The sequence below is a fragment of the Bubalus kerabau genome, chromosome 1 (genome assembly GCF_029407905.1).
Source record: "Bubalus kerabau isolate K-KA32 ecotype Philippines breed swamp buffalo chromosome 1, PCC_UOA_SB_1v2, whole genome shotgun sequence".
Taxonomy (NCBI): Eukaryota; Metazoa; Chordata; class Mammalia; order Artiodactyla; family Bovidae; genus Bubalus; species Bubalus kerabau.
The window spans coordinates 51,875,623-51,887,179 of record NC_073624.1 but is presented as its reverse complement, the minus strand read 5'-3'; the positions used below and the strand labels follow the sequence as shown (position 1 = coordinate 51,887,179).

The 11,557-nt window shown below is 39.9% G+C and overlaps 2 protein-coding genes across 8 annotated transcripts in view; both read right to left on the bottom strand.

The window, feature by feature from the left end:
- Nucleotides 1–1,609: 1,609 nt before the first annotated feature.
- On the bottom strand, nt 1,610–11,506 carry MTERF2 (mitochondrial transcription termination factor 2). 4 transcript variants are annotated; one of them, XM_055574834.1, is made up of 3 exons: nt 7,187–7,717; nt 5,149–5,267; nt 1,610–3,073 (listed from the first exon to the last, which is right to left on the bottom strand). In XM_055574834.1, the coding sequence occupies exon 3, from the start codon at nt 3,013–3,015 to the stop codon at nt 1,858–1,860; it is 1,158 nt and encodes a 385-aa protein (XP_055430809.1). In that variant the 5' UTR covers nt 3,016–3,073; nt 5,149–5,267; nt 7,187–7,717; the 3' UTR covers nt 1,610–1,857. The 4 variants fall into 4 exon arrangements, with proteins under 4 accessions (XP_055430809.1, XP_055430816.1, XP_055430827.1 ...); XM_055574841.1 differs by having other exon boundaries at nt 5,149–5,244; XM_055574852.1 differs by lacking the exons at nt 5,149–5,267; nt 7,187–7,717 and adding an exon at nt 11,412–11,506.
- Nucleotides 2,945–11,557, bottom strand: part of CRY1 (cryptochrome circadian regulator 1) — a 95,690-nt gene continuing 87,077 nt past the window's right edge. The window contains exons 12-13 of one of the 4 annotated variants that reach the window (XM_055574823.1): nt 11,412–11,515; nt 2,945–3,073 (exon numbers count right to left, since the gene is read on the bottom strand). In XM_055574823.1, the coding sequence (XP_055430798.1) occupies nt 11,412–11,515 (104 nt within the window). In that variant the 3' untranslated portion in view covers nt 2,945–3,073. Of the gene's footprint in view, nt 3,074–9,581; nt 9,761–9,812; nt 10,466–11,411; nt 11,516–11,557 lie in introns of those variants that run through there. The other 3 variants (XM_055574817.1, XM_055574829.1, XM_055574813.1) reach the window with 3 other exon arrangements.

Below are 11,557 nucleotides of genomic sequence, written 5' to 3'. Positions count from 1 at the left end.
GCATTCGATATTATTGAAAATGTCCTTTTCTCTTGGCAGACTTACTCTGGTCAACCCATTCCAGACCTGGTCTGCCACTACTACAAATTTATCCTCTTTCTGGGCAGTCTCACCTAGAGCTGTAGCAGATAAGCAGATGATCTCCAGGTATCTATCTCCAGTCCTGATTTCTCACAACTCCAGACTTCACTATTTTTCTGTTTGAAAACTCTGCTCAAGTTGGGCATCTCAAGATTGACATCAATAATTACCAAGGTGACCATATAATGAATAATGCATTTCAAACTGAGACACTTTTGACAGTGAAAGAGAACACTGCTGATAATTCTGTCAGGGCAGCAAGCATAAACAAAAATCTGCCAAAGGATTTCCCATCACATTTAGAATGAGATCCTGTTCCTTAGACCTGTGCTGTTCATCTTGTGTCACTCTGACCATCACTTAACTCTGCCCTGACTGTACTGGCTGCCATGCTCCCCTTGAACAAACATTTCTGTATGACTTTGAATGAGTGACTTAGCCTCTCTGTGCCTAAGTGTCCTCATCTGCTAGAACAATAAACAATGGTACTCTCAGCTCTTTAGAGTTGTAAAGCACAACATGCCTAGCACTTAGTAGATGCTGCAAAGAGATACCTTTCAGTCTCCTAACTAAGGAACTGAACAGATTTGGACAGTAAGGGTTACTTGCATTTGCTGAATGAAGAAATAAAGTGAAGATGTGGTCTACATTTTTCATAATTTTTCATTACTTAAGGGCCTTGCACACACAGTGTACATATGTTTGAGTGTCAACAGTCAATTGTGTATTTGTTACATAGTTCAAACTCCACTGCTGAAAGTGAGCCAATCTATGTGGGTAATACTTATCTTGAAACAAAACTTAGAAACTTAAAACCTAACTAAAATCAGTACCAACCATCACACAGTTAACCTTTCATATATTACAGTCAGACCTGGATTCTAAGTTTCCTTAAAAGCTGTACTTGAATATGAATTAGATCATTTTAAATTTAAGGAATTTTACAAAGACGATTTCATAAAAACTCCTGAATTTGTAGTTGGTACTCACTCTTGTAGCATGTCAGGTAGGGGTAACTTTTTCTTATGCCAACTCATAAGCAATCCTTTTTCTGTTCACAAGGTTTGAACAGAAGAGAGATCTCAGTAAATCTGGGCTCTGGCACTTGGCAGCTGGATGGTTCTCTAAGCTTGATTCCTCATCTGTAAAAAGGGGAGAGTAATACATGCACACAGAAGTGTTTAATGAAATAAAACCATCAATTTTAAGCAAACTGACCATATAAATAAGTTCTAACTATTCCTTATGATGGGTAATACTTGGTTCTCAAAGATACCTATTCCAACCTGGAATTAAAATCAACCTTCTCCACCAAAACGTTTTAGAAATTTGGTAATGTTTCACCAAACACTAACTACAGGATTCAGACCATAGTGGAGTGATGTTTCAGAGCTGGTGGTGAGAAGACTGGGTCTGCATCCCAGATGAAATGTGCTATATCAATAAAAATGTATCCATAATTTGAATGAAGGGAGTGCACTTTTCAGTTTCTAAAACTATTCACTTACAAAATATCACACTTGTGCCATTTAATAGTAGTTTTTGTTTTAAATAGCTCAAGGAAAAATTACAAACTTTATTAAAATAAATGCAATTTATATTTTCAAGTATAGCAGCTGAGTCAGAGATCATGTACTTAAGAGGTAATTTAAACACAACTCAGAAGCTACATAGATTCTTAAAATTACTGGTACCCACAATATTCCTGAATCACTTAAGTTTTTGCTACTTGGTTTCACTCGGCACTGGTAAAAAGAAGCAACATCAGTAAGCAAGTTACTCTTCAACATTTAATGGTGCCACAGGGTTAAATAATGGCCTTCTTTTTTTGGCCTGAATTTTACCAAAGTTAGCCTCAAATTCTTTTTTTGTTCCATTTATATTTGCTAGATGTCCATCCTTTATTCCATAGCCTAAGGAATTCAGTTTCCTTATCCTGTATTGTACTATTTGTGGTGTTAATTCAAGAACCATTGGTGTCTCTCTTATCTGAGCTATGGAAACTCCTTCTTTCAATAATCCCTGAATTCTCTCCTCCAAAACTGGAACAGAGTAATACAAAAGGGCAGGACATTTCAAAACCAATTGCTTCAGGTCATGATCAGTACATTTAAAAGCATTTTTAGAGAAAGACATACTGGTCTGTATACTTCTTGGGCAAAGCTGAAAAAGAAATCCTTTGAGTTTGGAGAGAAGCTGGAGAATTTCAAAGTTTGTGAAACCCTGCTTCTGGAAAAATTCTAGTGTTTCCTTTATAGCTGCAGAAGAATTTAACAAAATAAATGGGTTTTGGCTTAACAATTTTAGAAGCCAAACTTTCATGTTGGCCTTGGACCCACCTAAATTTAGATAACTCTCCTGGAGAATCTTTATCATTTGCTTATTCTTCTCAATAGGATTATGAAAAATATTAGATGCAGTAGTCAAAAATCTGCTAATGACCACATTTTTGAGTCCCAACTCTTGAAAGAACTGAATATTCAGCTTCCGGTTTTCCTGGTCTTTAACAGTAAAGAAAGATTCTGGAAACTGTTCTATTAACTTGACTAACTCTTCCTCGTTTTTACAGACCAATTGCCAAAGTTCTCTTTGGGTGTTGACAGCAGTTGGACTGCAGATAATTGCTTCTGGGCAGCGTTCCAAGATACTGGCTACAGCAGTCTCACTGGCACCCAGCTGTTGTAAAATATTTGCAATTTCTTCAACATAGGTTTCATCCTCCAGAAGTACCCAGCCTTTTAATCTTTGAATTTTCCTGATGTCAACTGACAATTTAAAGAGCTTTTCTACTGTCTTTTTATTTTCTTTCGTTGACTGACTATCAGTTGTACAGGTGAAGGATGCTAGAAAAGGTCTGTATTTTGGAGCTGATAGCATTTCTCGGAAAGAACAGAGTCTGCAGGGCTGGGATCTCATCAGCAACTTCCACAACATGGCTGCAATCCACTGGCTAATTCCCACCGTCCTGAGACTCCAAATGTACAAATCATACCTGTAAGAAAGAAAATACAGGTTCTCTTAGAATACAAACACAAACCTGAGCTGCAAATATTAAGCATGGAAATAAAATGGACAAATCATACAGGTAAACTACTCATGTGGAGTATTAAATAGAGCTGTTTAAATAACTGATGAAGTAACTGTCATATACTGCTTCCCATCTTAAACTTAGTACCTCTTTGAGCTTTGCAACAACTTGTGAAGTAGTTATTTCCATTTAACAGATCAGTAGCAAAACCACAGGGAGTTCAAAGATTCACAAACCTCAAATGTTATTTTGACAAAAATTTCGTTTCTTAACAACTCTGTTTCTGTCTAGGGCATATACATTTATACACACACTCATTTTTTTTTTTTTTTTTAATGTTTTTTATATTTTAAAGTTGATGGCTAGGTAAAGCAAATACTTTTTGAGGGGGAGAGTCAATTTTAATTTTATATTGTATTTTTTGCTGAATAGCTATTATCCAAAATAAGCCACTGAATTTGTTTTGTTTAAAAATGAGTTAATAAATATAATACTATTTTATGAGAATTTGTGACAATCTTTTTTTATAAATCCAGAATTAAGTCTCAGCCAGGTAAAACAAGGAATACCATGTGACTGTCCGGTGGAGTCATGGGAAATCATGTTAGCTGTGGAATGTCATGGTGACCATGGCTTATTTCACTTAGCATAGTATAGCATGTGTTAGGACAAATCAGTTAATTTTAATTGGTCATAGTATAGCATGTGTTAGGACAAATCAGTTAATTTTAATTGGTTAAAGAGTCAGGGAAGTATCCCTTTCCTTCAGGATTCCTACTGCTTTTATGCATCAGATGAGAAGATAAAAATTCATCCCTATTTCCTTCTATATTACTGTTTGAATCTTAAAAGCTAGCTCCTTTAATTCATTTGAAATTTCTGGTTGTGAGCTGAGAATGTAAATAGACTTTATCAATAGTTTAGCTATATCTAAGCACCATTTTTGAACAATCCTTTCCTTCCCCATGATTTGTGATGTTTCCTTTGTTATGTCGTATTAAACGTAGCTTCTGTTTCTAGCTAGCCTTCATCCTTGTGCGTGTGTGCTCAGTTACTTCAGTTGTGTTGACTCTTTGTGACCCTATGGACTGTAGCCCGCCAGGCTCCTCTGTCCATGGGATTCTCCAGGCAAGAATACTGGAGTGGGTTGCCATGCCCTCCTCCAGGGGATCTTCCCCACTGAAGAGATTGAACCCGTGTCTCTTACATCTCCTGCACTGGCAGGTGAGTTCATCACTAGTGCCACCTGGCAAAAATTGTAGGGGAATCCTCACTCCCCTACCATTTTTGCAATTCCCCAAAGGAGCCAAGTGGCTAATTTCCGGCCTTTGCTTCATACTTGGCTCCCTCTGCTAGACCATCCTAAAACAATCTCTGGTCAGCTCATTCTTTCACACCCCTCACAAGGATGTCAAATCTCAGCGCAGACCTCAGCTTCCCCAGACACCCATTCTCTCATTCACTCTCAACCCAATACCCTTGCGTCTAACTAGTACAAAAAAAGGAGTGCAGTTCACCACACCAAACATAAACCTTCTGCTGTTTCCCATTCCCTAGAGTCACACCTTTCATCTTCCAGATAATTCCTGGTCTTGTGCTCATCCCAGCCTCTCTAGCCTGAGATCTCTAGAGCCCTTCTTTCTCATGTATTTACTCTTCAGTTGAATCCTCCTCTCTCAGGTTCCCATCCTTCACCTCAATGGCTCCTTCTCTCACTGCCCCTCCAGCTAAAATTATTTTTCTCTTCCCCTCAGTTAATTCTTGCACAGCCTTTCTCTTCATTTCCTCTCTTCCCATTTACATAACTTCCAATAAAGACAACTTTCATGTGATAAAGCCAATGAGTAGTTTTAGTTCCTCTTTTGGCATCTGCAGCTTTCAGCACAGGTGACCACTTTCTTTGGGAAATAACTCATACCTGACTTTCAAGACTTCCCACTCCCCTGGTCCTCCTTCCTTCCTCTGTTTCTGACCACCCTTTATCTGTCTCCTCTCCAGGCTCATCTTCAAGGCTTGGTTCTAGGCGCTCCTCTTCTTACCTTAGAGTTTCTCCTCAGAGATCCTGTCCTTATCCAGGGCTTGTTAATCCACGGAAACTTCATTCCAGCTTCTCAAAATGTAATCTTGTCACTTCCCTGCAATAAACTTCTCAATCGCACTTTAGGATAGAGACATAAAGTAAATGTCTACTTTACCGTGGCCTTTAAGGCCTCTTTGTCTTAGGCTCTGTCATCACCCAAATCTCCTGTCCCCCACTGCCTACACTTAACTGTACCAACCCCCTTTCAGCCCTTGGCGCTCTACCTGTTCCCATCACAGGGTCTCTAAAGACTGAGAGCTGTTCCCCATGCCCACAATCCTCCTGTCTAAGTGTCACTTTCTCAGGGAAGGTTTCCTGCCCTTTGTGAATAGATGAGGCTTCTTGTCCTCCAGATAGGCTGTCTTGGCACCGTGGACTGTTCCTCTGTGTGCTTAGTTGCTCAGTTGTGTCCAACTCTTTGCAACCCCATGGACTGTAGCCTGCCAGGCTCCTCTGTCCATGGGGATTCTCTAGGCAAGAATACTGGAGTGAGTTGCCATGCCCTCCTCCAGGGGATCTTCCCAACCCAGGGACTGAATCCAGGTCTCTGCACTGCAGGCGGATTCTTTACCATCTGAGCCACCAGGGAATGCCACTTGTCATAGCTGCAGCTGTTCATGTGTGATTTCTGTCTCACTCTCCATGAGGACAGGGATGGTTTACTGCCCTGTTCTATGATAAAATGCTTCTCTACCTTTCGCCTGACTGGCACTGCTGACTCTAGGAGGCATGCCTGGGCAGATGACTTTCGTGTGTGCTCTTCCCCAACACGCTGCTCTTGACCCTACTGTGGCACTTATACTCCTGTAAGTTCTTCATTCTTTCAACCAGTTTTTTGGGGTTTGTTTGTTTAGCTCATTCTCTGTGACAGACATTACACTAGGCACTAGCTCTTCTGCTAAAACATTCTTCATACCTTCGGATCACAGACCCATCAGAGAATATGGTGTGAGTCAGAGGCTCTCTTTCCAAAAAAAAAGGACCTGTACTCACAACATTTTGCAAACAACTTTAGCAGGATTTGTGAGCACCCTGCAGTCTAACTATGAATAACCTGCACCCGATTACAAGCATCTGGAAGACAGGGTCTGAGTGCAGTTCTACTTTATCCCCTGTACCCAGCAAAGAACTTGGTCCACAGAGAAACAAAGTAAGTATCTGTCAATGGAAAAGCAGTGACAAACCAAATGCACTACAACTTAAAGTAGTGGGTAAAGCTGTGGGCTGCCTCGGCCTAGTTCTGGATCATTAGTTGTGTTATGACTTGGGGAAGTCACTTTTCTGTGCCTCAGTTTGAGCATCAGGAAAGTGGCAACATTCCGTGTTTGTCAAGGTTACAAACTGGGTGATTGTGAAGATTAACACCATGAATCAGAGTATTCAGAAACTCATTAAGTCATCACAACAACCTATATTAAAGATGAGTTAACAGGTGAAAGTAAAGTACCCCAAGGTCGCTCAGCTAAAAAAAGACCAGATCCCGCATTCAAACCCAAAAGCTTAGCTCGAGCCTGCTCCTGGCCCCGTGCTCTGCCCATAGTAATAAATAATCCAGGTAAATATTGGTTAAATCACAACGTGGTCTATTTTTCTGATGCTTCATTTTTCTTAAGCATTTTGGGGGGCGTGAAACCCACTTCTGTAATATGCACAATTTTCATAATAACGGCCCACTCCACGAACACTAGTAATTCAATTAAGGTCGACTGTGACAACACATATGATCTGCTGTTTGAAATTAACTCCAGTTTGTAAAACAGAAAAAACGAGGGCCCAACGAAGACGGTGTTGGGGAGAGACCGAAAACCACACATCCGTCATGTCGGGCATGCGCTAAGAGAAACTTCCGGCCGGCGGCGCCCCGGCGTCCACCAGCACCCTGGCCAGCCAGGCGGAGCTGAGGCAGCTGACGAGGAGTCTGTCTTCATGGTGGGCAGCTCCCAACTCCAGACTGCAGCGGCGAGCACCCACAGGTGCGCAGGACCGGGACGACTCACCTGTCAAGTGTCCGCTCTGTACACGGCACGAGTTCCGGGTCTCCAGCCGCCGGCCAATTCCCCTCAGCAGCGCTGACCCGGCCACCTGTGAACCCGCAGACACGCCCAGAGCCCCCAACGCAGCCAATCAGGACGCGAGGCAGAGGCTACGTGACCCCTCTGACGCAGCGCGGAGGGGCGGGGCGGCGGAGTTCAACCCGACCGGCTTTTCAGCTTTGGCCAGCAAATACTGTCGCTGGCATTCTCATGCCTTTGCCCTCTGTGTAGTTTAGAGAACTTGGAGTTTGTCTGTTTGTCCCTTGGGGAATGTCACAGCCCGTGAGAAGAAAAAAAGGTAGAAATAACTCAGAAACCGCTATATGTTTAAGCTGTAGCCATTCAGAATTCCCAAAATAAGCCTACAGATAAAGAACTAATTTACAAAAGAAATTTAGTTTAAAAAAATCCCGAAACTTCTTTGGAACCTATCTAGCCTTCCTGTCCCCCGTCCCCTGCCAACCCAGCAGTCAGCTACAGTGCCTGATTCTTCTTTAAAGAAGAATTAAAGAACTTTAAAGAATTAAACTGCCTCCTGACACTTTAACCCAAATACTAGCCTTTTCAGATAAACTGCTAGGTGGTTTATATTCTGATTATTACCGGTGATTCCAGTCTCATAAACAAATCTCTCCCTAAAGCCAGGCTCAACGTCTGTCCCATTTACTCTCAGATTTATCCATACACATATTTATGGCATGCCTATTAAGTGTCAAGCATTTGCAGCAGCAATGACAACACAGAAGTGCACCAGACAAGGGGGAATATGGAGTTCACATTCTGGTGGAGGACAAAGATATTAACAACCACTGACACTATTAACTGCAACTATAATAGAGTTAAATGTAAAGGACAAGGTGCCAAAACTGGGCTAGCTGTCCTATGCTGGGTGTAGAGTTGGGATCAGGAAAGCTGTGCTTTACCCAGGCGCTAGGCCCCTCCCTTTGTATTTCATAGTATACTGTGCATACTTCTAAAAACAGCCTTAACACAAAGGACTGTAATTCTTCTAGATTGCCCTGTCTCCTTGTGGAGTGAATTCATTGTGGATACTGATGAATTAATTTTCCTATCAACAATGCTTGGCACATGACAGGGACTTGGGAAATGCTAACCAAATCTTTGAGTCTAGCCTTATTACCTAGTTTGTGCTCAATAGCCTTTGTTGAGAGGGTGACAAGTTGTACTTTAATTCCACAGAGTAGCAGCAAGAATCCTGACTCCTTGTCTCTAGATCAACTTTGATCTCCAGGATATTCTAGAATTAACTGAATGGCTAACCATATATGAGGTAGGGGAGTGTTTGTCCAGTAACTCTTCTCCCTCTGAGTTACCCCCACACAAAACCCCCATTATTTGTGGCTTTATTGCACTCTTTCCTGAAATACTAGGATTTGGGGTCCAGACTAACTGAAGTGTGTCACCTATATCTGGGTCTGATACCTAGGTCAGGAAGATCCCCTGGAGGAGGAAATGGCAACCCACTCCAGTATTCTTGCCTGGGAAATCCCATGGACAAAGGAGCCTGGCAGGTTACAGTCCATGGGGTTGCAAGAGTCAGACACAACTTATCAACTAAACTACCACCACAGAAAAGAGAAGGAAGTTACAGAATGTGAAGCTGGGCCTTAGAACTGCATGCCACAGTCACTGGTCAGGAGGGAGGGAGCAGGAATGTGCATTAAGGAGCTGGCAGCTAGTACCGGGGCTCCACAAAATTGTATGAGGAATGACAACACAACCCTGCACACTGTAATCAACACTTGAAACTGACCAATTTAGCTATGCCAGTTGTCTTAAATAAATGCCACCCAAGGTTTTTTCTACCCTAAGTATTTAAAGAATTCAATTCTAGGACCATACAATCAAACACCTGAATAGCAAAATGGAATTACCAGATTAATAATAGTTATGATAACAATAATTGGCAGCTAACCAGAGTTGTAACATGCAGTTATGCAGACTATGTGCTGCACAATTCAGGGGGCTACACAGCATTACCACCCTATAGCTAACATTTATTGACCATCTTTACCACATGCCAGGCACTAGAGTTGGTCATGGACAGGGAAGCATGGCATGTTGCAATCCATGGGGTCGCAAAGAGTCGGACACAACTGAGCGACTGAATTCAATGAACTGATGAAGCAGATACTATTCTCATCTTCATTTTATAGATGAGAAAAAAGAAGGCACAAAAGGTTAATAATTGTCCAAGATCTCACAGCCGATAAATGGCAGAACCAGGCATTCGATTCCAGAGCCTACACTCTTAACTATTACACCATACTGACTAATTCACAGTTGTAAGCCCAATTACTTGAAAAAAACCTCTTTGGTTTTAAATCTTTCTTATAGATATGTTTATTTTTAAAAGTACCAAGTATTTAGAAGATAGTACTCTTACTTAGAATAATTTTGAAAAGTATTTTACTAAATTATAGTAGCTGTTTCTTCTTTCAGAATGGTGACATGTAGTTTACAGACTCTGTTTCTAGTCTGTGATCACATCTCACATACCAAAGCTCTCCTCCTTACCTAAAACAAGCAAAAAAATTTTTAAAAAGAAAAAAAAATCAAGTACACAAGATTCCATATATGCATATACTTTAATAACATAGTCACTTTAGCTGTAATTGAACAAAGAAAGGGAGAACAAAAAGAACTTAACATATGATACTTCCACAACTTTGGGTCAAATCAGGCATACATGAAGCTTTAAAACATATATTGTCTACGTTAACAGAGGCTATAACTGCTAATTTTGATTATGCACATTTTTTAAAACATTATTATCAAAGAGTGTAAAGTTAGACCAAACAATGATGTCAAGAAAAATTCTGTCTTAAAATTTTAACAAAGTCTTTTAAGAAAGTCTAAAAACCTATTTTCCCACACTAACTCTCAAAACTTTGATTTTTTGTATCAGAATATCAGTTAACCACTTTAATTTTTACCATACATGAAAAATTATCAAAAATATATTGATGGGTCTATACTAATTGTGACTATTTATATTTACATTAAGCAAATTCTTCTACCAAGTTCTTTATATACAAATTACCATTTGTCCTATGTCAAATTCATTTAAAAAGTTAAAAACCACAGAAATGTTATTAGAAATAATGCATTTCAATATGTAACTGCTTTCCATCAATGAGGAATATTTTAAAATAATTTAACTGAAAAAGTATTGAACTCCCCACCAATTTCAGCTGCAACAGTATTCCTTCTGAATGTTTTCTGTGATGTAAGGAAAAAAAAAAAACTGCGTAAAGCTTGATTGCAAGGAATGATAAAAATCTGATGAGTGTTTACTAATCGTCAAGAAATTTACAGACTAATTAGGTTCACATTAAAAAACCAGCAATGATTTAAAAAATGTGAACAGTTCAAGATAACTGAAGAAACAAAAGTCTTAACTGGCAAATGCACTGTATGAAATCTTTTCATATAAATTTAAATCATAAAACAGTATTCCAAAACCAACTGAATTGAATACAGGCATGGCTTTTTGACATTTTCAAAAAGGACCAACATTAAAAAAAAAAAAAAAAGCTACTTATCAGACTGGAAATAATGTAGATTTCAGATCTATCACAATAGATAAATTTATAAACACTTAAGATATGACGAAAAGTTCACAAAGAGATATTATTAATATCACTAGAAGTTAAGTCACTTTAATTGTTTTAGACTCATGGTCACATAGGAAGGAAATGAAAAGGTTGGCTTTTTCTGAGAAAAAATCTGAGCAGAACACCATAAGCTTTTCAGATCTGAAGATCATCAGTTCAGAGGACATAAAACAGTATAGCACTGTGCCCAGTACAGGTGCACTTCTCTTGTCCCAGAATTGATTTTGTAACAATCACTGAAAAATTTATGCCTGGGACTTCCCTCGTGGACCAGTGGTTAAGACTCCGCACTCCCAATGCAGGAAGCCTAGGTTTGACCCTTGGCCAGGGATCTAAATCCCACAGCCACAGCAAAGAGTTAGCATGCCACAACTCAAGATCCCGCATGCTACAACTAAGACCCAGAGCAGTCAAATAAATATTTTTTTAAAACTGTATGCCCCAGATTCTCTGGTTTGAAAATAGAGATAAGCTCCATTTCGGAAATTATCTTAATTTATGTTGATTACATACCCTGGCTTAAGCAAGAAATAAAGCTCTAAAATATTTACCTAATTAGTGCTTTGTCGCTGGACTTTAGGACCAATACTCTGCGTGTCCTCTTCCTGATTAGGACGTTTCCCACTGCCAAGACCAGCGCCTGTGGAGCTTCTTCCTAGACATTTAAAAAAAAAAAAAAAAGTACATTTAAGATAGG

Bases quoted from the DNA above. Each gene is read 5' to 3' on its own strand.
- MTERF2 (XM_055574852.1), bottom strand. From the start codon at position 3,015: ATGTTGTGGAAGTTGCTGATGAGATCCCAGCCCTGCAGACTCTGTTCT.